The sequence below is a fragment of the Grus americana genome, chromosome 1 (genome assembly GCF_028858705.1).
Source record: "Grus americana isolate bGruAme1 chromosome 1, bGruAme1.mat, whole genome shotgun sequence".
NCBI classification, from domain to species: Eukaryota; Metazoa; Chordata; class Aves; order Gruiformes; family Gruidae; genus Grus; species Grus americana.
In genome coordinates this window covers 139390007-139414277 of record NC_072852.1, presented here as the reverse complement: position 1 = coordinate 139414277, position 24271 = coordinate 139390007, and the positions used below count along the sequence as shown (strand labels likewise).

General features: G+C 38.2%; 1 protein-coding gene across 1 annotated transcript in view; it reads right to left on the bottom strand.

The window, feature by feature from the left end:
• ANOS1 (anosmin 1) overlaps nt 1–24271 on the bottom strand; it is a 145251-nt gene that overhangs the window by 39174 nt on the left and 81806 nt on the right. The window contains exons 3-6 of the mRNA XM_054812519.1: nt 24076–24138; nt 20616–20838; nt 15093–15277; nt 8469–8598 (exon numbers count right to left, since the gene is read on the bottom strand). Coding sequence (XP_054668494.1) covers nt 8469–8598; nt 15093–15277; nt 20616–20838; nt 24076–24138 — 601 coding nt within the window. The remainder of the gene's footprint in view (nt 1–8468; nt 8599–15092; nt 15278–20615; nt 20839–24075; nt 24139–24271) is intronic.

Genomic DNA, 24271 nt, shown 5'->3' with positions numbered 1-24271 from the left:
AAACCAAAGTTTAAGTAGAAGCAAACAGTGTGACACAAAAAAAAAAATTAGAAGTATATCAGGCAGAATAAAGGAAATTCATAGTAACTAAGGCATGCTATGATCTTATAGCCAAGAAAAAACAATCTGATTGAAAAAAAAAAATTCACATAACTTTTTAGCAAATGAGCCACCACTTATTTGCCAGAAATAAAACTGGAGGTGTGCAGAGGGGACACCAGGCACTCATTTACTTCATGGTTCACCTGCATCTTTTTATAATGGTAAATGAGCTGTTAAATAAACTTTCCAGACTTACTAAGTTCATCAGATAATCCCTCTGACAAATGGTCTCACTGAAAAATTCTACCACTTAGTTCATGCAAACTGACACATTCGGAATTAGGAAAGACAACGTTTCCTTTTTAAAGATCAGCAGATGTGAAATAATGACTTATTCCTGTTATTTAATAGGACTCTTGGTTAAATAACAATGGATGCTCCTGTTTCCTCACACATGCCATTTTAGTTAAATTGTAATGGATGCCCCTGTTTCCTCAAACATATAATTCAACCTAACTTTTGGCTATAAAACTTATAAAGCATACTTGAGTTTAAGAATTCTGGAAATTTAACTTAATTTTCAAAATAATGAGAATTTCTTATTCTTCTCACTCATTTTTTTTAATCAGCTTGCAAGCCAGTTCCCTTTATTATTTTCTGATTCTGGAGAAGCACTATTCTTACACTTATTTCCTTACCTGTGAAGTAGCCAACAACTCCATCTTAAAGTATACAAAGCCATTTCTATTGGAGGGGATATAGTTAAGAGAGTAATTTAGTTAAATGGTTTGTACTGTTCTCTGACACAACTTTCCATTTACTTCTATTGTTTAGTAAAATAAGTAGGTATAAAATGAAATTTAGGTACAATAAATATAAATAGAGTCATGATTCATAAATCCCAAATCCAAAGTATTCATTTTCACCGATTTAAAATGTTAGGGGGTTTTATGTTATATGACAATGTATTATGGCAATAAAACATTTATAACCTGAAGTGCAACATGATCATATTACTGTAGGTGAATTATTCAGGTTATCTCCCAGAAGTACTATGAATCATGTATTATGTATATATAACATATGGGACAGAATTAAAGTGTTTCAGAGAATATGTCTTCACAAATGGTCAGATATAAACAAAAAAAATTCTAACTATAAAATATGTTTGTCTTCATTCTGCATCTATAAAAGACTCTAAGAGTCATTAAAAAAACCCTAAAAGTTAAAATAAATAGGTCTTCTGGACATAGTACATGATTTAAATTATTTTGAATTTCTATTCACCAATTTTTCTTAGGTCTAAAAGCAAACGACCAAATTTACGTTCTTCCTTTTCAAATGTTTCTGTCCTCACAATAATGCAAGTTAGTGTGTAATTTTCTTTGTATAAAGTTAGCGATTGACCAGACCAGAGCTTTTATATGTCTCAGAATCACAGGAATTATTTTTTTTAAGGTAACTTCAAACATCCATGTTTTTCCCAATAACATAAGCAGAAAAAGAAAACAGTAAAGAAGAATTATGTGCCTGCTGAAACCAACAGATCATTTCTTCTGACTGCTATAGCACCAGCATTTCACCCTGTACTTTTTATAATTGCACAGTTTATTGAAAACAATACTTTATCAGAAGCATTTCTTCTGTGTTCACTAGAAAGAGTCCAGTCAGCAGACAAAACGCTGATCCATACTTCAAAGAAAACCTAGTAGCATTTCTCCTTTGCTATGGGAGAATGTAAACATTGTATTAAAAATCATCGGGTCATTACAGTTAAGGAAAGAAAGAAGGGCCTCTTAAAGGAAATATACATGTGAAATATTACAGCAATAACAGAAACGTTTCCCCCTTTCTTCAACGTCTCTTTTTTGCAAGCCTTGCAAATGTCATCCACAAAAATGCCTTTGAACAGGAGGAACAGCGGTGGAGGTAGCAGCAGAAGACAGAAAGGAAGGAGATCTGCAGTTGACAGACACGAAAAGGAGAGACATTGGAAAGTGACACGTTTTCTAGAAGAGCCTTTTTAAGACTAGTAGACTTAGCTGGCGAAAATAATGAACTAGAAGGATGTTAGATGTCAAAGATGAACAAAATTTACTATGGTTTTGTATTTAATCATCTGAAAAAAAACCCTGTCTGATTGTAGAGACACAGCAGTAAAATATTTCTTGGATTTGGGGTGTATTGCCACATAGTGAGCATTTTACACCAGCTGGGGATCCATTCCATATGAAGTATTTAAGTACAACTATATAATATATTCATCTATTTCTATATATTTCTGTGACACTCATCACTATTACAACTGACAGAACTACCATTTTGCAAGCCAAAACCCAAGAATATTAATCTTTTCTTTCATTTGAAAGGATTGAGTTTCACCAGCAAAACAACCAGGTGAGAGGGAATAGCAGCGAGGCAAGATATTGTGATCTCTGTTATTAACAGGAAAAAGCCCCAACAACCCAAACCCCACCCTCAAAAACAAAAACAAAAAACCCAAGAAAAACAAACCCCCAGACCTCTCCAGAGCCCCTCTCAAAAAACCAAAACCCCCTAAAAAACCCCCCCAAAATGTAAAGTATAACAGTATGCTCCTCCATAATGCATGCCTGCCCGTTACCAGATAACAGATTAGTTGGGTTTTTTCTGGGGTTTTTTAAGCCTTCACTATTGCATTCTTGAATGGAAAAGTCATGCTCCTACAAGGTGCTCTGTTATGCTTATGTCTATGCAGACATTAAAGGCACTATACAACTTGTGCTGAAATACTTCAAGGTCTAATAAATGGTACTGGCTTATACATAAGGTGTTTGGTAACCTGACTATGAAGCTAAACTGGCATTCTGCTGACCATGAAGCTAACAGACGTTCTACTGTTAGTCTTCATACATCTGTCATCTCTTTGATTGACTGCCCACATGTATAATTCAGATACGTGAACATTAAATTACTGGAATGGAAACTACTGCCAGTTTTTCAAATGTAAAGTTCTGAAATTTTATATACCCGAATTTATCTGAGTGTTAAATCAAATACTTTGGTTTGCAGAAAGATGGATGTTAGTTGCAGCTTTTCCTTTGCAGTTTATACTACAACTCAAATAAAAGTCATTATATATGTACTAGAATTTGGCACAGACAGCTGTCCTCAAATCCGAAAAAAATTCTAGTCTCAGCAGCCTGACAAGTAAATCACTTCTCACTGCTAGAAATGATAGCTTCATTAGGTCAAGGCTGAAGCTGCTGTTCCAGCACATGGAGTAAGTACTGCATTTGTCTGGATTGTATCTGGCTTGAGTATACCCAAAGGACTTAAATTCTTGTCTTGCTGGCTACTTAGCCATCACAAGCAAAACTCTGTCTCCAGTCCCCAAAAGGGGAGGATTCTTTGTTGCAAATAAAAGAAAAAAAGAAAACCCTCACATCATCTCCATTTCAAAACGCACATCTTCCCACGCTCGTATTTGTAAACATAGTGATAGACGATGTATATTTTACAAAATTCTTTCAATCAATAGGATCTGGAAGCGCTTTGCAACCTTAACAAAACAGTATGGTCAAGCTATACACAAGAATCACATCATACACTGCTGAAATGCATCCACTTTGGCTTTAAATGTGGCAACTGCAATGAAAATAGTAAATGATTTGGAAAATATGTCAGAGAAGAAAATAATGACATTGGAACCAGAATTCTCATTCTGAGCTGTAAAAGTGATAGCAAGTTTGACTCTAATTTAAATCTTTTTTTTTTCTTTTAATAGAGCTTTTTTTCTGACTTGAAATGCATCTCCCATCTCTTTTAAACATTAGACCTTCCAACTCTAAAAATCTGCTGAAGCTGCTCTACAGACAAGGTTCCAACCATTAAACAACTCCAAGGCATAAGCGGGGGGACTGGCTTTGCCCAATGGAAATGGCACACATAAACCAGCTGTGCAACAGTATAAAAAAATCATTGGTCCCAAAGGAGCAACAGAAAGAATTTTATTGCCGAGAGTGGGTGTCTGTTCTGGTTTTACTAACACTCAGTAATGTATGCATGAAATCACATCCAGCATGGTACTTATGTGCTGTGAAAACAATGTTGTCTGCTTCCTTTTGCTTGACAATTTATCCTGTGTATGCTAGCGACTGCCTTCACGTGGAAGATAAAAACCTTTAGCAGAGGTAGAAGGAGCGGATGGTTCAGGCTCACTGTGTTCATCTTATAGCCTCTTTTTGTCTCATAAAATGGCACAATAGCTTACTACAGATGAGCAAGATAATATATTATATGGAAATGCCTTACACCGATCCCTCTAGTTGACTGCAGTCTCTGTTAGTAAGAGTTCATTCTCATCATAAATCATAAAAAGCTAGAAAACAGTAGCCTAAAAACTCTTATCCAAATGCAACAAAATAAAAGTTGTATTACTAGTGCCAAGCAGCTTCTGATCAGTTGGGTTTGGCTATTCGGTGCCCGCTTAATGGGAGAAAAGCACAGGTAGCTTTTCGTCCAAGGACACTCATTTATGGGTTGCAGGAACAGTCTCTTTCTTCCAGAGAAAATGAAGCAGTTTGGAGAGAGTCAGTCAAAATATGAAGAGAAATACATTTGTACCTTTGGGGATCAAAAATGTTCTGCCAGGCATTTATTAGCTATATTTATTGCTGTTATTGCAAATTGTTGCCACTCAGATGAAGATAAAAAGGAAAGCACACACAATTTAAAAACCCTGAAAAGTGGAAACCACTGTCAAAATAGCAGAAAGTTTTGATCAATTTTAGCTGACAGTATCAATCTGAAAAGCCATGTGCAGAGTTCTACTTTTAGGAAAGAACCCACTGTCCTAGGTGCGGTATTCACTTCATCTTCTAGCCACTCTGCTCCAAACAGGTAGGTATAGTCCAATCTGTGTTTCTTGTAATTTTGGCAAAATGAAGCATCACTTGATTCCCTGTGAAGGGCTATGCCAGATAAGCACATGCAAATCCTTAATTTCCTTTATAAACCAGAAATAAACAGCATAAAAAATTCTCTCTGCTTAAGCTCTGAATATTTCATAAATTATCTCAGCTCTGCCACTTTGATTATTTTTTACGGATTAATGCCATAAATGAACACATGAGGCAGTGTAAAACAGCTAATAAACCTTCACCTCAGAGGTTTACAGTATAAGACCATCAAAAGCTGCAGTAGATAAAACCTCAAAACACAACTAGATGAAAAATGGTAAGCTGGAATGCTTAATGAAATACTGTTGTTTTCCTTGTTTTGTCTTACTTTGCTGCCTCTACTCAGAGATCATATTTTTTGCATTTGCAAAAAAACCAAAATAGTATAAAACAGTATTGTGGTAACCAGACAAAAAATACCTCTCCAAGTAACTACAGCACCAATGTTTTTGAATGTTCTTTTTAACAGCTTAAAACATTTAGTGACAGAGACTTTGTGGTGCCATACTCCACCCTAGATTCAGATTATATGTCAAGTTTGTCCTCCTTTAAAGAAAAAACAAACCCAAATAGTTTGCTGTTCGTTATAACTTATGAGCAATTGGTAGAAGTTCAGCACCTTCTGTGAGAAACTGTCTTAGGAACTGCAGCCATGTTTCCTGATCAAAGGGTTTCTTTTTGAAGAAAACTTCTGCTAAGTCTGATGAAGATAATAATCTTCTCTCAGTCTTGGCACAACAGGGCGAATTGAAACAGTACAAGAACTAATGTGAATTTCTGTCCGCACTTCACACAAACATAGCACAGACAGTCAGCAACCTTCCAAAGGTGATGTGCCAAGGTCCGCTTTCCTTTTCCAAACTGGAGGTTAAATGTGCCTGCAGGAGCTCAGCAGGGGCCAGTAGACACTGGCACTCAAAAAACTAGGCACATCTGAGCAGCAGTTTCTTGCCTCTCTGCCAGGCAGGGGCTGCCACTTCCCGCTGAGCTCCAAAGTAGTAATTAAATGTCTATATGACACTATAACTGTTACCGCGATGAGCGCCTACATGGGGACATGGAGGCTAAGAGATACCCATTGAAGCATCCTAGTACCATTCCAGACAGTCACCTAGCAGCGTCTTCATCCGTGTCACCTAGTGCTTCTACACATTTCATCTGGCGAACATGGTGTCTTTATAATAACCGCTGACAATACCAAAGCCTCTAAAATAGCTAGATGAGCTGCCAGAGTAGAACAATTTTGGCTACAAAGCTGATTGATAGCTAACTGAACTCCTTGCTGTTTGTCTGGCAATTCACGATTCTCTGCCAAGGGATGGGCTTTAGATTTGAAAATTGTTATTTTGAGGGTTATAGAAGCCTTTTGAACAACGCTGGCTACATATTTTCTGCCATTATCAAGATCCTGTTATTTTGGTTTATTAGGTAAGGGCGTGCAGAGGTGTTACTGGCTCCTGCTGTCCTTGTCACAAAGTCCTAAAAGTGCTCCCCACCTCCATCAGACAGCCGTGAGCAGCACGTGCAAGTGCTTCAGGGGTAGCTGCGGAGATCACAGAAAAAGAGGACTTTGGTATCTAACATGTAATCGTTTCAAAACCACAAGCTCCTGAAGCACAAATCACTGCCAGCTGGGAGGCTATTCTGAAGAAATATCCTTATGCGCTTATCCTGCTCTTATGCTGTTCTCCAAAAACCCACTTTTGGCTGGGGTCAGATACTGGGCTAAAGAGACCTGCAGTATGACTTACCATGGATATTCTTATATTCATTACCAATGTAGGTATTTTGAACAATATACTCCTGTGGCTAGCACACTCAGTAGGAGATGAATTTTTTGGAAAGTAATACAAATCCTGCCTGAAAATATCACGCTCAAGCCAAAACCTCAGTGATACTGTGATATACCTTTATGTAATTGCACTGATAGTGGTTCCAAGCAGAATAGTTGGAAAACCTTTACAAACTCAGTAAAACAACTGACAATGATCTGAGTTTAAAAGAAAGTTGGTGCCAGATTCAGCAACACAGTGCTGTATCTGCTGAAGTACTGTTCATGAAGAAAAGCAAAGAGAAAGCTACTGCTGCTGCTGAGACCTTGCAGCAAGCGCAGCACAGCTTGAAGGAATTGTATTTTTGATGTAACTGAAATTATATGCTACTTAAGTTTAATAAATTCTTAAAATAATACTTCTTTTATACTTGAAAAGGTTTGTGGTCACAGCAGTAATAGGATAGCTATGCCAGCCAACCTTCCCACCACAAATGTGGTTATAGCACCAAAAAATTTTTGAGTCTAATGTATACATCCACACCAGCAAAAGCATTTGCATGCCTCTATAACTGAATCTACAATAAGATTTTTTCTAGGACTAACTACGTTCAAACAGCAAGATAAAAGCTAGCACGGGAACCCGTAAATGGCAACTGCCTGTATTGCAAGATAATTCTACCTGCTGAAAGAGGAGGAAATGCATTCCTCAAAGTATGTGTTATACCAGTGTAAAGATTCTGTCACTACTAAAACAAAGCCAAGGCTTTTTATTAGAAACTGCCTCTGTTAGAGTGAAGAGTGATAGATCTCATTCTTCGGCACTACAGTCAACTAGCACGGTCTGGCTATGCCCGCATTATTGACCGCCTTTAAGAGAGGGTGACCACATTCAGACCATCTGTCTGTTGGGAGTAGTTTCTGGCCTGTGCTAACTTCTCTAATATGCCTGAGAGTCATCCGGGAAAATTTTGCTTCGAGTGGGTCAAAGGCACGCCAGGGACAATGCCAGAAACCTCACAGGATGGGAGATTCATCTCCCCCATCCCCCAAGTACCATTTACTGGTACAGAAATAATTTTCAAAGTTATTACCCAAACCCTTGCAAAACCAGAAATGGCAACAAAGATTCCTACAATAGTTTGTGGATTGTCCGGCATGTCCGGCGTGCCTTTCTAATGAACAGAAACATGCTACTTAGCATTTATACCCTTTTTATTCTTAAGCCCTGATGATTAGTACTAGCAAGGGGAAAGTTATATTAAGAAAGCCCGCAGTTCCATCAAAACAATGCCGCTACAATTATTTAGATACAGGCAAGAAAATATTTCAGTACTCTGCTAAACATATGGCAGCAACATATTTCTCATAACTAAAAAAGAAAAATAAGAGAAACCTCTTGGAATACCACACTGAAAACCCAGTTCCTTCATGTTTCATGGTCAGGGTCATGTTGTTTGACACCAGCCATGCGGAAAAGGTTTAAAAGGAGGTTTATTCATTGAGACCCCTTACTGATAGAATAATGACATCTTTAATCTTTAATTCCTTTGCTAACTCCAAATAAATCTCACACCGTTTCTAAAGCCAGTGGCAAAACCACCCAAAACCCCACCTGTTAAAACCCTTCTGCCACAAAAAGTATGCAGATCATGTTGCACTCCACGTGTGAGTGTGTGGAAGGTGTGCACCAGACACAGCAAATGACAACTAACCTTTCGAGGATCGGAAGTGCTTGCTGGGCGCCGTGAAGCCTCTCGTCCCGTGCACGTTCACAGCTGCCACGCGGAACTGGTACCACCTGCTCGCTCGGATGTCCGTCAGCCTTACTCGCTCGTCCGTAGTCTGGTGGGGAAAATGCCATGCTTACTTCATTTGTTCTGACATGGCCAGTTGTGCTATCATCTCCCATGCAACAGCGGTTATTCAGACTGAAGGGCAGGGGACGCACTTCTTTAATACGCACCAGCGTCAGCAGGCTGTGTGCAACCACCTCACCTGACTCTCAGCATCATTCTGCACTGCAAAGCATCTACAGCTGTGAACAAAATCATATAACCACCCAATTTTACAGTGCATTGCAGGTCTCTTCTGGAAAAAAAGTAACCTTTAGAAAACCAGTGAAGTGTTAAATTCACAAAATTAGTTTTCCATTTATCACAACCTTCACCAGTGTATAGGGCCTAGCTGTTCAGGTGTTGACATTTCAGAGATCTCATTGCCCCAGGTCACAGGACTCATTTCTCCAATTCTCAGAGAATTAGGGTCCAAAATGGCTTCACGAAATCCAGCGCTGTGAGAAGCCGCCTTTTCTGGTTCATAGGAAACACGAAACCCTCAGGTAATGAATGTAAGCCTTCTTCAGATCTTTGGCACTTATGTCAAAAAGACACTCACAGCCTTAACTCTTCCCTGCAGACATTTCTCAGGTCATAGGAGATGACCTTTTCTCCAGCAACACCCACTGAGACCGCTAGTGTCACGGGTTCAATTTCCACCTTCTGTGGGGAGTGCCTTCACCGCTGAAATACGGCATGAGCATAGATGCACTCTGAACCCTGTCAGTAGGAGGTGCTTTACGTGCCCTTATTCTGAGTCCTGCTTTCCTCTATCTCTTTTTTTTTTCCCTTGAAACTTTTAAAGAGCTATCTTCTGCACTGTTTCTTATATTTCCTAAGGTACAAATGCCAGAACTGAACACAGCCTCCTGGGAACCCCTGAATCACTGCCAAGTACAGAAGATGTACCATTTTTGTAGAACTCATCAGAAACTCATCCACTTGCTGCAGATTTTACTTTTGCAATTACCTCTCAATTATCCAGTTTTCAATTTATTTTAGGATGTCATTTTTATTGCATCTTAATTTAGTTCTTTAATCAAAATAACGCATGAACCTGAACCAAATGTCCTGTATATGTCTAAATTTACTATAAAATCATTACCAATTATCATTACTGACCAAATACGCAAGCCCATTAAAAATGTAGTGACAGCAATTTATTTTTCACAAGCTCTGTTTTCCGTAGCTTCAAAAATCCACCTTCCTTGTATAGGATTCAATGTTATTTGCAACGATGCCAAGCGCTTCCCAAAAAAAGGCACATCATCATTTCTCCTTTTTGCTCTTTCCAATCCGTGTAAGAAAGTAGCAGCTGCTGACCTAACTCAGAGAGCCAGAACTTGAGGAAGTTGTTTCAATTCTCCAGCAATGGTATTTTTAGAGCCCTGACCAATGAAATTTGTGGGTGTTATCCTGCACTTAATCTCTTCATTTGGTGACAAGCAAAATTTAGGGAAACGGATATCTCGCATGTAAAGGAAAGAGAGCCTTTCTAACTTGCACTACAGGCTGCTCTCAGACCGGTTAAGCGTCGCAGACTTTGAGCCCCTCATGTATTGCTGCTACTCAGAGTCCTTCTCCATTCAGACCACTGTATTTGTCTTTTTTAGCTTAAGCAGGGGAAACAGTCCTGATGCTTTCATTGTCTGCCTCATCTTCTTTCCTTTTTTTAGCTATTATGTTACCAGCAGAGTGAATTATCTCGTCCAATGAAGGGGTTCCCCTAGGGAAGAAAGAGCTGACCTGAACCAACTTTTACTATTATTTTCATTTTATGGAGCACTCACATGGGCTAGTTTTTTCCAGCGTGCAGGCCCACAAACTCAACAACTTACAGATAAGACATGCCAATGAACTAGAGTAAAACAAACTATTGCTATATTAACAGAAAAATACCCCACATATTCAGGCTACTGCTGCAACTGAGATCAGGGTCTGGATCAATCTCTAATTGTAATTAACTAGTTACAACACTGTGGGTTCTTAAAAACAGATTTGCTGAATTTACTTACAAGGTAACCATAATCTGAATAGACTTGACCCCAAATTCCTCTGCTAAGGGATCTTGTTTGTCATTTGCATCAGCTCAGTTATTCTGCTAGGACTGATTAAAAGGAAGGATTTCAGTCGTGTCAGTCTTCCGTGGCAACCATAAAGTACTGTGAGGTCAAATAATCTGTCAATCCATATCACCAAAATTATTTTAATTTATGAACATGCCTTAGGCCTATTACTTTCATCATTCATTTTGCTGGCAAAGCTCCTGTTAAACTCTATGGCATGCAGGACGTGTAACTCCTCCGTTATGGAGTATAAACTACTTTGGCACCCCTAAGTAACCTCTACATAGATTTAATAAATTTCAAGAAAGAGCTAAATGCTACTGAGATATCTTACACTACCTTAATGGTAAATTGATTTTTTTTGTTTAATTGCTTCAGTTAGTTCTCCCTACTTAAGCATGTTTGGAGCCGAGATCATAATATTCAGAGTCCTTTCAATATCTGTCTTGTATTAATCTGAGCCCACTGAATGGTATGCTGAGTGGTACTACAGTAATCGATGGACTGCTTCGCTGTGTCCGTTCCCTTTCTTTCACACTAGCAATCCTGGATTCCTTTCCGTAGTGCAAAGGTTTAATGGAAATAGGAGAGGACAGCCTTACCCTGCCGAGTTCATAGCTCTACACCTTCTTTTGCAACAACACACCGTGATAAAAGAATTTGCAGTTCAGAGAGTGAAGGGATACCATCCAGGGTATCAGAAGAGCTGAGTTTATGTTTCCTCTGACACAGAATAAACCTGACAGTGCTGCATCCACTACTCTATCAAAGGACACCAGACCTCCCCTATTTTGAGTGAATGCAATCCCACACAAGGCGGGCACTCTCTAAGAACGCTTACCAAAGCAAGCCCTCTCCTGGGAGATGGAGAAATAAACCTTTACTGGACAGAACCGGTGGTTAGCTCCAGCAGGGATTTCTCGCTGTCAAGAGCTCAGAAACTTCTTGTGATCCTCAGAAGCAGAACTTTAGGTGTCTCAGAAATTTTAAGTTTTAAAAAGGATTAGTTGTCCACAGACTTTAGACAATTTCAAGGTGAAGCACTACGGTTTGTCACAATCAAGCTAGCAGTAAATACAGCTCCTTATCTATTTTAATAAAGGAATAAACTAATAAGTAAACTTTATTATTGCCTGCCCATATGTATACATATATATACACACACACACAACTCCATTCACACAACACTGAGGTGTTCTGTCTGAAAATAACTGACCTGGCATATTTGAATTAGCTTCATTAATTAACTGAATATGATTAACTATCTAAGTTTCCAATGTAAACAGTAATACTCTTATTGTTAGGAAGCATTAACACCAAACAGAATTCTGAGTTTGTTCACAAGCTATACAGTATTCTAATGGGACAGTGCGGCAGGTTCTGCTCAGCTGGTTAAACCTTAAAAACCAGTAGTGTAAGAAACGGCATAACCACTTAGGACACTGTACATCATAGCTAACAAGGCTAACAAGTATCTTAGTTCCCGTAGTTTTTATATTAACCAATGGAAGTTAGTCAAATGGTTAGTTATGCCATGTTTTCAAAAAAACATGCAGTAAAAAACTAAAGTTAACAAAATCCCTTCTTCCTGAAGTTAAAAACAACTAAAATTATTGTCAATGTGTTTGCTTTCTTTATATACTTGGAGTGTAAAATAAATAATCTATATATAGATTGAGCCTTCCTCCTTAAAAAGAAAACATCATAAAAGACCTGATGACACAATACAATACAAAGGTGACAATTTTTTTCAAAATTATTTTTCAATACTAAGTAAAAATTTATGTGAGACATGAGAAATTACTTGCAAATTAGCTCATGTAAAGGCAATAGAAAGCAGCAATTTTTGAAAAGTAAAAAACTTAAAGTTATTGAAAATTATAACCCCATTTCTTCTTGGATAGATAATAAAAATAGAATATTGGATGAGGAACTCTGATAAAATATTATGAAATTTCTTATAAGAAGATGCAAACAATAACTTTGCATAATGCCACTACATATGGGCATCGGCATAGAGTAATTCAGATCTTCACCAACAGCCTTTTTGATCTTCGACTGCTTTTTACATGCTCTCTAGCTTAAGTCCCAGAGTAACGAAAGAGCCAGCATCATCTCCCCTGGACTGAGATGCCCCAGGAGTTCTCAGCTGAATGGCTGAGTTCTTCACAGCCTTTGCCTAAAAGTAAGGTCTCATACCCCAATGTTTTGGAATCATACAGGAAAATCTCTCAGTTATACGGACAAGAAAAGCCCGGAGGCTGTGCACACAGTCACTTTAGTCAAACTGGATATCCATCCTTGTTGCTGATATTGCAAAATAAATTCTACTGCATGCAGCACACTTAACAAATTTGACTGCCTGGTGGGATGTCTAAAACTACAAACATCGTGAAGGTACATTACTCTATAGAGACAGAAATTCTGATTACTAGCACCCCTCAAGGGTGCCCAGCCTGTATGTCCTATAAGGTATACACAGTTCACAAAGCTAGTCAGGCGTCCTGAAGCTTGTTCCGATCTGGCATCCCCAGTGGGGTCCATCACACAACCAAACACACATCTCTTGTGATGCAGAAGGGACAGAGAAGTTCTCAGAAAGATGTCAGTTGGAGGAGGCTTCTCCTGCCACAGAGATGAGCTCAGCTCCTTCTGCCTGGGTGTAGCAGACCCCCAGGAAAGGCAGCTGTCAGGATTCTTACCACTCTTGCACAGGAACACATTTCTGAAACGCTCTCCTGTACATCCACTGCAAGAAGGCAGAGGTTTGTGTACGCTCCACTACTGTGCGTATATAGTCCATGCTTCCAGAAATGTGCATGAGGTCTGTTTCTGGGATGGGAAAAAGCACAGCACTGTGCTGCCTCTGCAGGCTGGATCCGCCAGCCAGAAGAGTTGGGTTCCTACGGTCTAGCACATATACATGGCATGATAACAGTGAGGAGTAATTCAGATCTGGCTCATTTTGGCTACATGGTATTTTCCTGGTAGCAAAGGCAAGCTGTTTGCTGAATATGGAGAATGCAGACTGAAGAGCTGCACTTCAGCTGAGAGATAATAAATAAGTCATTGCAACTTTATCAGGTTTGGAGGTGTGCACGTGCCCTTGGGCTTGCACGAGCAGGGTTTCATGCCAGGCTCTGCTGCAGGTGACTTTCTGAGCAAGACTCTAACATAGTGACAGCCCCCTGTAGCACCACACTGAAGCTAAGAACTTCACTTCTGAGTGTTCAGTTTCACAAGCTTGACATTATTTTAGGATAGCTTTTTCCTACACAATCTGAATTGACAATGAACACAGATTGTCACAGAATTTAAATTCCATACTTTATTTTGTGGATGGTTCTATTTAGTCTCTCTTTCCTTTTTTTCCTAGCTATAATGACATTTTGCAGGTCTTCTCAAAATCAGCATTTTACTTTTCTTGTCAGCAGGGATGAGGGTGAAGAAGTTAAGATAAACGATTGGAACTCTGCCATCCAGGTGGACTGTCAGCATGCTAAAAAACAGATTGAAACTGGGAAGGAACTAAGTGAAAATTTATGCTCTGTTGGCTGCTTCTCATTAAGGAACATTTGCTCATGAATCTTACATTTTCAGTCTGTATTGCACTGAGTGATAAGAGCATGACATCATAGTCTTTTCCAAAATGGGAGTGTAGCATCTGAAAAAAACGACGTTACAAAGAATAAAGGTTTTAGTCTTTTTTTCACTATTTGTTTTATTTTAAAAAATTAAATAGCCTTTTCACCAATTGTATTTCTTATCTTTTCGATAAGACCCAAGCTATGCCTTGGAGACTGTGCACTGAGTCCCACTGACCTTAAAAGGACTATGTTTCTCATGTGCTTTTTTTCAATAGATTTTGGTATCTAATTCTATGTTTTCAAGACATTTGTGGCTTGCAGAGACTTTGGAATTCCCACCTGAATAGATCGTAAGTATGTGCTTACCAGAAAGTGCCACTCATTGGCCTTACAAAAGTCAAGCCTCCAGCTAGTTCGATAGTTTTTTATCTATAGACACCAAACCCACAAATAAAAATTCATTTCGAAAATATAAACCTGTGAGTATTTTTTTCTTTTGGAGACAAGGAACCCACTATTTACTTCTTTACTGATATATTCACACATTTTTTATGGAGTCACTTTCAACACATATCAAAAACATTCTATCGCTGAAAAACTGGAAGTGAAAATACTGAAATTCATTTCTCCTGAGTAAATCTACAAATGTTCATTGAGCAGTGAAGTAAGGTCTTGGAGATCTGGATTCTGTTTGCAGCTCTGTTGTGACCTGGAGAGAGACCCTGTAAAGGGATCCCTCTGCACGAGCCTCCCAACCTGTAAGTGATCTAACTCTTCTCCAATCTGAAGAGGACCTTTAGGTCATGGTCTGGAGCCTAGGGATCCATATCGCCTCACAAAGAACTGACCTGTGCCACAGTTTGCCAGTTAGTAGCATCATCCTCACTTGGATGGATTCCTTGATTCCACCTCCTCTGAACAACATATATCACAGGCTCAATGGAAATATTGAATTTTGAAGACCACTTCACCTCCAGGTCTCCAGACTGAAGTTCTATGAATTTTAATTCTTTCCGGGGTTTCAGTGGAACACCTGTAATAGGAAAGCGCAGACAAAAATACGTACTTTACAAGATGCGATTAAACCGTATGTCAATGAAGCTGTATAATAATTTAAAAAAAAAAAAAAGGATATTGTTGGTCAGACAGAAGGAAAAAGGGAGGGAATGGATAGGCTGATAAGTATGGCACTTTCAGAAGAGCTCATAGCTGACCTATCTCTGCTAACAGTAAAATTTGTTTATAAAAAATCTTCAAAAATATTTCTTTATTTCACTTAAATACTAAAGGATCTGAAAGTTTAAGCTAAAACTGATCTCACAGAAAATGCTTTCTAAATGTGCTTTGATAACCTGGAGAAAGATCCCTTTGATCTCCAGCAGAATCAGCTATATCTGTTGTTCAGTTTTTCACCTCCTTTTTCCATAAACATAGCTAAGGACAGAATTTCCACAGCATCACGCAGCAAGCCATTCCACTACTTCTCCATCCTTGCCACTAGAAAGCTTTCTCACTAACTTGTTTAGTCTCCTCCACTGCATTTTAAACTTGATATTTGTCCATGATGTTCATGGATCGTGGAGAACAGATTCTTTCTTGCATCTATGGAGGAGCCTTTTATGTGTCGCAAGACTGTTATGCCTCTGAATGTTTTCTTCTTCCATCTAATAATGACAGTGCACTCCGTTTTCCTTTTAAATGTGTTTCTAGACCTCTGATCGTTCTTGCAGTTGCCTCTGGAAACTTTCCCGTTGACCCACAGCCCTTCTCCAGAGCCAAGCCTAAAAGGGGACACAGACTGTGTCTAAGCCCTTACCAGAGCAGACTAGAGAAGCAGGATTATTTCACACATCTTACGTGAGTCTGATATACTTAAGAAAGCTTTTTGCATTCTCCATGGCAGCATGATCTTATTGACTCACAAGCAGCTGTATTGTATGATGTGTTACTTTCCACTCTTCCTTAAAGATCTAGGAAAGGTAATTCCAAGGCATCTTGGAATAGATATGCTACATCTAATGTATATTGTCCGATTGTTACATTTCAGAGACAAAGATGTCATTCTAAAATTTTACAGTAATTTCTCATTACACAGAGACACTGAAGGATGGTTATTTCTGTTGTTTCTATTGCTGGTAACGTCACCTTTTTGAAAACATCTGCAATAGCTTGAAGGGTAAAGCAACTCTTCAAATTTGGTATCTTTTGATTAAATCAACAAATCAAGTGTTAGATACATTTCTCTAGACAGACTTTAGGAACTCATATATTTGAGTGCACAGCATTTTGTCACTTCAGGATATGTCACAAGTAAGATTTCTATGCTGACATATAAACCTTGTTAGCAAGTTATTGTATGCACTTTAGTTATTTTGTCATTTCAGTGGGTGTCCATATAAGTCCAGCTGCATGTGCTGGTTCAATAAATTGTTTCCTACTCAGTCTGCCACAGATGACTGTGCACCAAACTTCCCTTAGGTGAACAAACTGCTTTTATGTTTTAAGAGGTCTTCTCCTAACTCTAATTATACAATTACCTATAAGTAAATAAAAATTGATATTGTAGCCCTTGAAGAAGCCTAAAATCAACCTAAGGAAAATCCAGTATTTAAATCTGGTTATCACAGCAGTTTAAACCCTGGATATCCTTCAACAGCCCGCAGTCTTAGCCTAATATAGCAAACACCACAGAACATGTCAGTTCGGATTTCCACATTTGAAAATCCTTCTTTAATTATGATGTACAATAATCCTACAATTTGCATGTTAAGAAAACTTCCATCTGCTTTGCATTAGGGGCAGTTGGATTCACTTGATTGCAAGTATCTCAGCCTCTCCGGTGTTACGTAATTGCGTGCAGATGGAGCGGAGCAGCACAAACAAGGAGAGCACAGCATAAGTGCATTTTAAAATACTTTTGTAGAACCAGCACCATCAATTTCATATCCAGATGTGTAGATCCAATCACTCTTCAATGTGCTTTTTATTATGTAAATGGTCAGCCCTTTCATCATGCTGGAACAAATTAGTCCTCTGAAGTCTGTAGTGCTTAACTGAAGAATTCAAATCACTGATTGCTGTATGTGTGCAATACCAGAGCCCAGGAAAAATGTTTCTAAATGTGTCTTTGAGATGGCACATGCATCTCCATGCCATGAAAGATAAACACACCCTGGTCCGTCATAAGAATCTGTATCTTAAATGTCACCAGGTATTCAAAAAGTTTCCATGGAAGAGTTTTGGACAGTAAAGGGCACTTTCATGGCGTCAGTGCAATTGCAAACACAACTGTGCAAAGACTCAGAGATGCGCACCTTTAAAACTGTACACTACTTTTTTAATACAAAACTATTTTTCTTTAAGCGTGAAAAGAGCCTTTAAACTGTGGACGGCCATCTGGCTCCAGCTATCCTATTATGACACTGTTATACCATCATGCTCTTTAAATGTCATAATCTTCTCTTCACAACTTACCTTGCCCAGATCTGCAGTTTGGTCTGCTGTATGGATTGCTCCCTTACACGTTTCAGATAAAATTAGTTAGGCTGGTTTAGACAGCATGAACCCTAAAACTTTGTTAAAAAGGGGTCCCGGAAAGTTCACACAAGTAGGTGTATCATCATATCTGAGAGACCACTAACAGGAAAAAGGTGATGAGTACTTTTTTCATCTGTCACCAGCTGAGTATAGAAAAAGATACACGTCCTTGTCCTTACTCAGGGATGAATATGTGCACATTAGACAAAGCGAACCTCATCAAGCATCTTCCATACTTTTTTTTTTTCCAGCATTTTTAAACTGTTTTACTTCTAAGTAGAGATATTGCCCTCATTTCTATCTCTGAAGTACAAAATCTACTTTAGGCACTAACTGTTATTTATAACATCATTATGTCCATATAGAAAAAAAAATTGAGGTAGGCCATGGAGAAGGGACATTTTCTGAAGTCCTTCGCTAGTTGAGACAATGTAAAGGAGTTGGATGAGAAGATGACAGAAGAGTAGGAGAGAATATTTGATATCTCCAGTAAAGGGAAGTGACAACTATGTAACTGATTAGTAATACTCACAACAGAGATGAAAAATGCAATGATAAAGGGCAGTTTGAAGATTATAGCGAATGCAAGCCAATAAACTATCAGGACAACAAGTAACTGGACTTGTTATGTTAATCCAACAACACTTGCAATACATGACTTTGGTGCAAGTGTACTTACATTAATATTCTTTTAGGATTGAGCTTTAGCACTTAGTACTAGAAGGCAAATCCAGTTTGGAAATCCAGCAAATCAGATGGCTGTTTTACATCTGCTGTTATAACTAATCTCCAGAGCTTGATCAACAGTGAAACTATAGGAACTGCTGTCGACTCTTAGATTCAATCTGAGCTCATTTTCTAGCTGTGAGTGCTGTCAAAATGATAAGAATAAGTACTAAACTTATTCACTAGATCTTAGTCATGCTTGCAGAGTTTGCTCTTCCTTAGTGACACGAAGGTCATTTACCCCTGGAGGAAATGAATAGCAAGCCTGCTCCGTTCTATTTGCCCTTTGTTGCAGAAAGACAGGTTGAAGAGGCTAATTAGCCGAATTCATCAGCTGAGAAGGCAGTCCAGTATTGGGCTTGCCCTTCCTCTGCAAGACACATATGCTCTTACAAGCAAGCACCTCCTGCAGATAGGTGATACGATGTTAGAGAAGGTTAGTTCTGTTCCTATATTAATTAGGCTGAACAGCAGTAGATGTTCCGGTGTGCGGTTATACAATGTATCATATCTTGTCACATCCTGTGTCCTCTCCAAAAGCATGTCCTCTTGTTTCATTTGTTTGTTTGTTTGCCTGTTTGATTTGGTTTTGCCTTTCCCAGCTGTTACATTTACTGGAAGGCTTTGCAGTTGTGGTATGGAGCCCGATCGTGTAAATCATGGACATATACAATACGAATGCCAGTTTATCCCTCTGGCCATTTGTCTCAAGAGGATGAAAGAAATAACTAAGTGATCCATTTTAATAATTTTCTTTTCAAAAGGTGCTGTGTACAAGAGTGTACTAATTCCTTATAGTTTTAAAGCGGCTGCTCTGAAGTCTCTTGGAAGCAAGAGAATTTCCCTTCTGCACTGGACATCTGGATCCCAGAACTGCCTGCTGTTCAAAATACTTTGAGTATTATCTTCATCAGTTTTATGCTTACTCAACCTCTATGACTTCTAGATCAAATTTTCACCATTTATGTAAGTGAATAAGATGGTGCTTCCTGATGGCCCATCCTGTACACTCAAAGACAGGATTCAAAAGTCAAAGCACATTGTTTCTGACATACATTCTCATCACTAGGGACATTCAAAAAGATGCATCGACATTCCAGTTAAAACAATGAACTTAAAAATAAAATCACCACCTCCATATATTTTACTATTTTTTCATCCACAGATGGAAATAAGTCTAGATTCAGACCTAAGCCTGGAGCTTAGTTCAGAGTTCTGCTGGTTAGGCTCTCCAAGACAGCCCATGCTATCAGAAGAATAACTGTTTAATATTTATTTTTTATCACTGAAGTAAGGAGAATGGATTTCTAACAAACATTCCAACTCTGTGGAACAAGAAAATGCCTTTCATAAATGCTCACTGTTCTGCATTAGGAGTACATTTTCAGAATATTTCTATGTATAAAGCTTTTTTTCATTTCAACAAATTAAAATCTGGAGTTTGTCTAAGCAAATAATTTCTTAGTCGACATTTTCTTGACAATGGATGTCAAGGAAAACCTTTTTGCACAGAACCTCAGGACTCAAATCAATTAAAAATTTTTGAATAAGATTGCCTTAGATTTAAATAATGAATTTATATATATATATGGATATCATAATCTTTCACTATTTTGTTCTTTGGTCATTAAGAACACCGATGCCAAATACACTGCATTGATTTGTTCTTTTACCAGGTTATCTCACGCTTCCTATACGGTAGTCCTACCTGCTTGGCTTATAAACGTAAGTGTTAGTTGTCATTAATAGGACTTGAACTATTTATCGTTAAATATTTTCCTACTGCATTCTCTCTCATCTGAAACAAATTGAGATTTTCACCTAAATTGGCAAGTTTGTTCTGCTTAAGATGATTCGCAATAGCCACATGTTTACATTCCACAGATTTCCAGACGTGGGCTTCACAAGGGGAAAAAAATTCAGAAACTTGAGCAACATTTTTCTCTGGCTTTCCACCCTTTCAGTGTCCAGCCACATCTCTACAGGCTCCTCTCCTTTTTCTTCCCATCCATACAAACCCCTATGAAATGAAAGTCCTGGTTTTCTAGGAGACTCTATTATGGCCTGAAGTTTTTAGCCCAGTGCGAGTACATACTAATAATCTCTACCTTTGTACAAATTTTTTGGAACTTGGCACGTATGACCGCATCCGTTGGAACAGCATTTCTTCACTCCAGAGCATTCACTATCAGCTTCACAGCTTTCAACACAGGCAGCTGCAAAACCACTGGCCTTCTCAGGTGCTGGGCAGTCCCCTTGCTTCACAGACAGGATGTACTTAAGGAATTCACAGCTAGTTAGGCATTCATAATTCTTCTTGGGGAAAAGTGGCTAAAGGGGAAACAAAAGAATTATATAAAGTTTTCAACAGGAACAAAAAAAAAAAAAAAGAAAAAAGAAAAAATGTTGTACGTTTTCCAAGACCTCCTAAAGGAAAATTCAGATTTTCAACTTTTGCAAGACTATCCCCGAAGATTTATATATTCAAGCCACTTCTAAAAAAGCATTCCAAGTACAGAATGATGAATTCCCTCAAGTAAGACCACCATCTTTAATGGAATAAAGTTATTTATGTCTGCCAGCTTTCCCTTGTTTTCCTCACATTGGCTGGCTACAAAGTTGCTCAATGACAGATTAAAAACATTCCCAAAACAAAGGGGAAGAAATGGTCAGACAGTCTTTTTTTTTTGGACTGCCTCACATTCCTCCCTCTGTACTTCATAACACTTTACCCACAATATATGATGTAATGCCACTCTAGATAAATAAGTGAAATCTTGTTTCTTTATACTGTTTGAACTGAGCTGGCTAAGAGATTTTGCAGCATCTTTACGTTCTTGCCAGCATATTAGTAATTGTATAACTCTTCATGGAACTGGAACTAAATTTCTGATAAAATGATCAGCAGAAAATACAGATTAAAATAAACCTTAAATATATTGATTAAAGATCAAAGTAAATGCTATTTCTCTGAGAAATCAAGTCCTAGCACAGACATTTTATAACATGTGTACTGCTCAGAGGTTTGTACGGTTCACTTAAAACTGTATTAAAAATAGCATCCAGGGCCTGGGCGAGCACATTGTGTGTGACATGGGGATTTCGTCTCTTCTTTTATCTCTTGCTTTATTTAGTTTGGTGCAAAAACAGCTAAAGTGATTCCCTCAAAGTGATTGGTGGAATTGTAGATGGGCAACTCATGTAGAGTGGGGTTATCTACAGCCTGCCTTTCTATTTCAGAGCAACCCAAAACCTTCCACTCTGATAGATTTGATTTACGGATTCCTAAGCTTGCACAGGAATTATAACTCACTCTCCATCCGACCATTCACGTAACTTCGGCAACTTCCTCCCATATTCAAGCGGTTTACTTTCTTATTTTTACCCTTCTCATGTTTCTGGCAAAATGAGAAAGACTCTTTACTGTTAATGAGGCCCAGGTCTTTCCCAGACTATGTGTCAGTTTATTCTCCAAAGTCACAGCGGTCCAAGAATGTGCCGCTAAGTGGCACAATCTCCCACTTTGTCCTACAGAACAGTCCAGAATTTTTGAATCAGGCTTTTAAGGATGCATTTGGGTGTTATGGCTTAACCAGCCTTAAGGCCGCCAAAATGAGCTGTCCTCCTTTCTCCTACTGACCCCAGTGATCCTTGGACATGCACTCCTGCTGTTCCCCCCATTGAATGCACCTGATGCCATGGTTAGCCAGTTAAGAAGCTAAACCTGCAGGAAACTCAATTCATGGGAAAAAAGCAGTCAGGTGAACTGTCTCTTTTTCGTCTTTACCCACAGTGTTCCTTTAACATTAGTATACTCATTCAGTAGATAAGAAGTAACATACCAAGCAGGGACCTTGAGAAATACAAAGCTAAATTGTTGCTTCCAGATTTTTTACAAAATACAAAAAGATTGAAAACGCTCCCAAAGGAAAACAGCTTCGTTTCATTCCATCAAACAATGTCTATGGAGCACACATGAGTCTGAGAGAAAGGAAGGAAAGTGGTCTGTGCTTTTGTGTGTGTGTGTGTGTGAAGCTAATTTCAAATCCTAAAACATCACAAATTTGCAGCTACTTAATTAAAAACTTTATAGCTCCCTGAGGCATAATACGTCCTCAAGGCTTCTCCTCCTCACCCTATTTCACAGCTCATTTTTCAGTTAGCTGCTAAATGTGCTGCTCTTCATTATGGGCCTTTGAAGTTCTAAATTTAGCTTCAACCACAAAACACTAATCAAAGAGGGATGCTCACTGTTTTTAACTACAATAGAACAGTGTTCTACAAATGTTTTCCTTTTAAACCAATTTTAGACGTATTTTCACCCATATCTGGAAACATACAGCCTGAGTGAGAAGTGATATATGAGAATGACATAAATTAGATGCACTAAAACTGCTTTATTACACTACCTTAGAGTTTTGTATATGAGGAAGCAGCAATTAATTTGGGTTAAAGAACTCTTACAAGGATTGGTTTCCATCAGAAATTTTTACTTTTTCTTCTAATGTAAATACATAGACCAGTAATCCAGTAATCCCTATTTACACTTAGTTGGATCTAAAATATTTTTAGTTGAAATTACAGCTTTTCCTAATCATCTTCATGATGCTTAAAATCATTTAAACGTCAGACATGCTCTTGTACCAGAACAAGAGTGCCCGCAGTGATGAGGGAGGAGTTAAATCAGTTTATCAGTGAGATCAATATATCAATTAAGGTCACTTCTATTTTTTTATAGTAAAAGTTGAAAATCTTCATAAACATGCACTTTCGTATACTTGACTAAAGGTGTATTTTTATATTGATTTAGTTATAATAAAGCAACTTTCTATTGAGATGATATTTCCATTTTGTACTAAAAACCAGTTAAGAACTCGAAAAACTGACTTCCACCAACTCAGCAGAGCCATGTTTTAAATCCTGTAAAACCATCTCCTTTTTTGTGCTAACTGATCTAGGTTTGCTTGTTCACAAGGTTATTCTGAAACATGATTCAGAAACAGTTTTCCAAATAATTGTTCCTGAATAGTTACATATTTTGATAGTAGTCTTCTGAACTAAGAGTCCACAATCCAGTTACTCCTGCAGAGACATTATTTTAGAAATCAAATTGACTTTCACATAGAGGAAAGCCATCTTTTCCAGCTACCCTGCACAAGGATTTTTGCACAATGACATTTTGTCTTTTAAACAAAGATACTCTTTCTTACACATGGCCAGAAAAGATTGAAGGTAGAAATAGCAATTTACAGGAGGGATTTAACAGCACCTCCTGAGAGAAGCTATGTAAGTGTGGATGGATCAAGTCCTAAAACTTCAAGTTGAGATAAATAATTTTGGTCAGGAAAAAAAAAAATCTTTTTTTTTTTTTAAACTCAAACCTAATATGTCTAAATTGTTATATGTTATATTTATATATATATGTTGTATGTTATATTGTGTGTCCATTCAAATGAAGGTGAATGCTGTAAAAAACCCATGTTTGTTAGCTGTCTCCTTGAAGCTATCAATTTAAATGAAAGAGACAGCTAGAACAAAGTGAGAAAGAGTGCCCTTAGGCTGACGTACCTCACAGAAGCTTTGGCAATGGTTTTTCTTCAGGTCCCAGGACTCTTTGCAGGGCTCCAGGCACTAGGAAGAATCAGGAGGCAGACAAGTGTCAGGAAGAGAAAGAAATAAACAACCACAAATGACTCCATTTCTCCTCCAGTTGTTTGTTTGGCCCACAGGAAGTTAATAATAGGCTTTAAAAATCCACTTCTCC